Below are 1,946 nucleotides of genomic sequence, written 5' to 3'. Positions count from 1 at the left end.
AAAAATTAAAGCAACAGAAACAGACTTACAACTTAATACAAGCTAGGATATCATTGATAGTAGTCTCACTCTTTTATACGTTTCTGTCACTCCTTAATTATATGATCACTACAGAATTAACACCACTAATTTCAGAGTGCAAAATTAAGGAGGATGAACTAATAATTATGAGTGTCAATAGACCATTAAACATACATTTAGCTCAAATTTATGAAATATATATATATATATGCTAGAGTAACGAGGATTTAGGTTGATCCCATTGACCAAACTTCTTATTAATTTCTTACTAACTTGCACTACTAGGAGGAGGAGGAGCTGGAGGAGGAGTTGTTGGCATTAATGCTTGAGGAGAACTAGTGCTAGCCGACTGTGGTGGTCTCTTACGCTTCTTCTTGTCATAGCTGACTCCTCTAGCTTTGGCCTGAGAATCACGAACCTCACGGAGATAGAGCCTCACTGCTCTAGCCCCGAAAGGGTTTGCCTCTGGCTTCCCACCGTGCTCCTCAAAGGCGGCACGGAGGCGGCCGATGAGGGAGTCAAGGCTGCCCCAGGCTTGGCGCAAAGGGCAGGGGCAGGGCGCAGGAGGGTTTGGGTGTCCGAAGAAGGGACACATTTGCGTGTGGATTTTGGTCTTCCCGAACTGGTCAAGGTACCTCAGGAACTCCAGAACGTGGGCCCCGCTGCACAGGGACAGGGAGAGTGGCGGTCGGTGGTTTCTGAGGTACTGACCGAAGGTGTTCCAGTCTCTCCGCTTTTGGTTTTCATAGCGGCTGAGAGTGGCTGTAGGAGAGCTTGGGTTTGAGGATGAAGAAGAAGAGTTGAGGTTGATATTGCTTGAGGAACTGTTTGTGTCTGAAGGGCTACCAAATCCTTGAAGTGAATCCATGGATTCCAGCACTCAAAAGCTCAAAATCAAGAAGAGAGAGCAGCTGAAGAACGTAGAAGTAGGACATCAAGATCGATGAGTTGCATCGGATCTATCTAAATTTGAGCTCGGTTTTTCATGATGGTGAATTGGTGATGTTGGGGTTTGATAATATAGAGATCGGAAAGAACACAGTAGGGTTATGAACTGTTACTCTCTCCCTCTTGCCCTTCTCTCGTAGGTTTGCCTTGAATCTTTGTTTGATCAAACCTAGAAACCTAGAAATCTTTGCTTTTGCTAAATTTGTTTCACGGGAACATTTCGAGAGAGATTGGCAGATTTTTGTTTTTCCGAAAAAAGGGGGAGCGACTCAGTTCCTCATAGCCCTGCAACCTCATAAGAGAGAGAGATGTGATGGTAAATGAATATAATGGGTAAGGGGTTAAATCTACTGTACATCTCATATATCGGATAAAATATATATTATTTTTCTAATTTTATTCACAAGATAATATTTATTCAAAAATATGAAATATATAACATGTATCAATTTATACTAGAATTTTTGACGAGTAAGAAGAAATATGTATCGAGAAATGTAGGGTTTTGTGGAAATGGAAAGAGGTTGACAGTGAATTGTTGAGAGTAGGGGTGGGCACGGGACGAGATGGGACGGGACGGGGCTCATTCCACGTCCCATCCCACTCTTTTGAATCGGGACGAGATCGGGACGGGACAAGAGTTTTTAAGAATGCATCCCACTCGGGATTTATCCCGGTTGGGACGGAACGGGATCGGGACGGGATGGGACAAATTTCACCTTCTTATAAAGTTAAATAAAAACCTATATTTTTACTTTTTTATTAACAAAATAACATTTAATAATGAAATTTTAACCAAAAAAATACATATTATTTTCAAAATATTATAATTTACCATTATTATTTGAATTGATATAATTTTAGAGTTATTAAGAACATAAATTAGTTTCATTTTAATACAAATATATAAGAATTTTTAAATTTTCATTAAAGGTGGGACGGGACGGGACGAAGCGGAATATAAATTATTCGTCTCA

General features: G+C 40.3%; 1 protein-coding gene across 1 annotated transcript; it reads right to left on the bottom strand.

Moving 5' to 3' along the window:
- Positions 1-240: 240 nt before the first annotated feature.
- Positions 241-1,249, bottom strand: LOC126791930 (protein LIGHT-DEPENDENT SHORT HYPOCOTYLS 4). The gene has a single exon (XM_050518432.1). The coding sequence runs from the start codon at positions 887-889 to the stop codon at positions 290-292; it is 600 nt and encodes a 199-aa protein (XP_050374389.1). The 5' UTR covers positions 890-1,249; the 3' UTR covers positions 241-289.
- Between the last annotated feature and the right edge of the window lie 697 nt (positions 1,250-1,946).

This window comes from Argentina anserina, chromosome 4 (assembly GCF_933775445.1).
Source record: "Argentina anserina chromosome 4, drPotAnse1.1, whole genome shotgun sequence".
NCBI classification, from domain to species: Eukaryota; Viridiplantae; Streptophyta; class Magnoliopsida; order Rosales; family Rosaceae; genus Argentina; species Argentina anserina.
The sequence above is the reverse complement of the archived record's forward strand: the minus strand, read 5'-3'. Positions and strand labels throughout refer to the sequence as shown.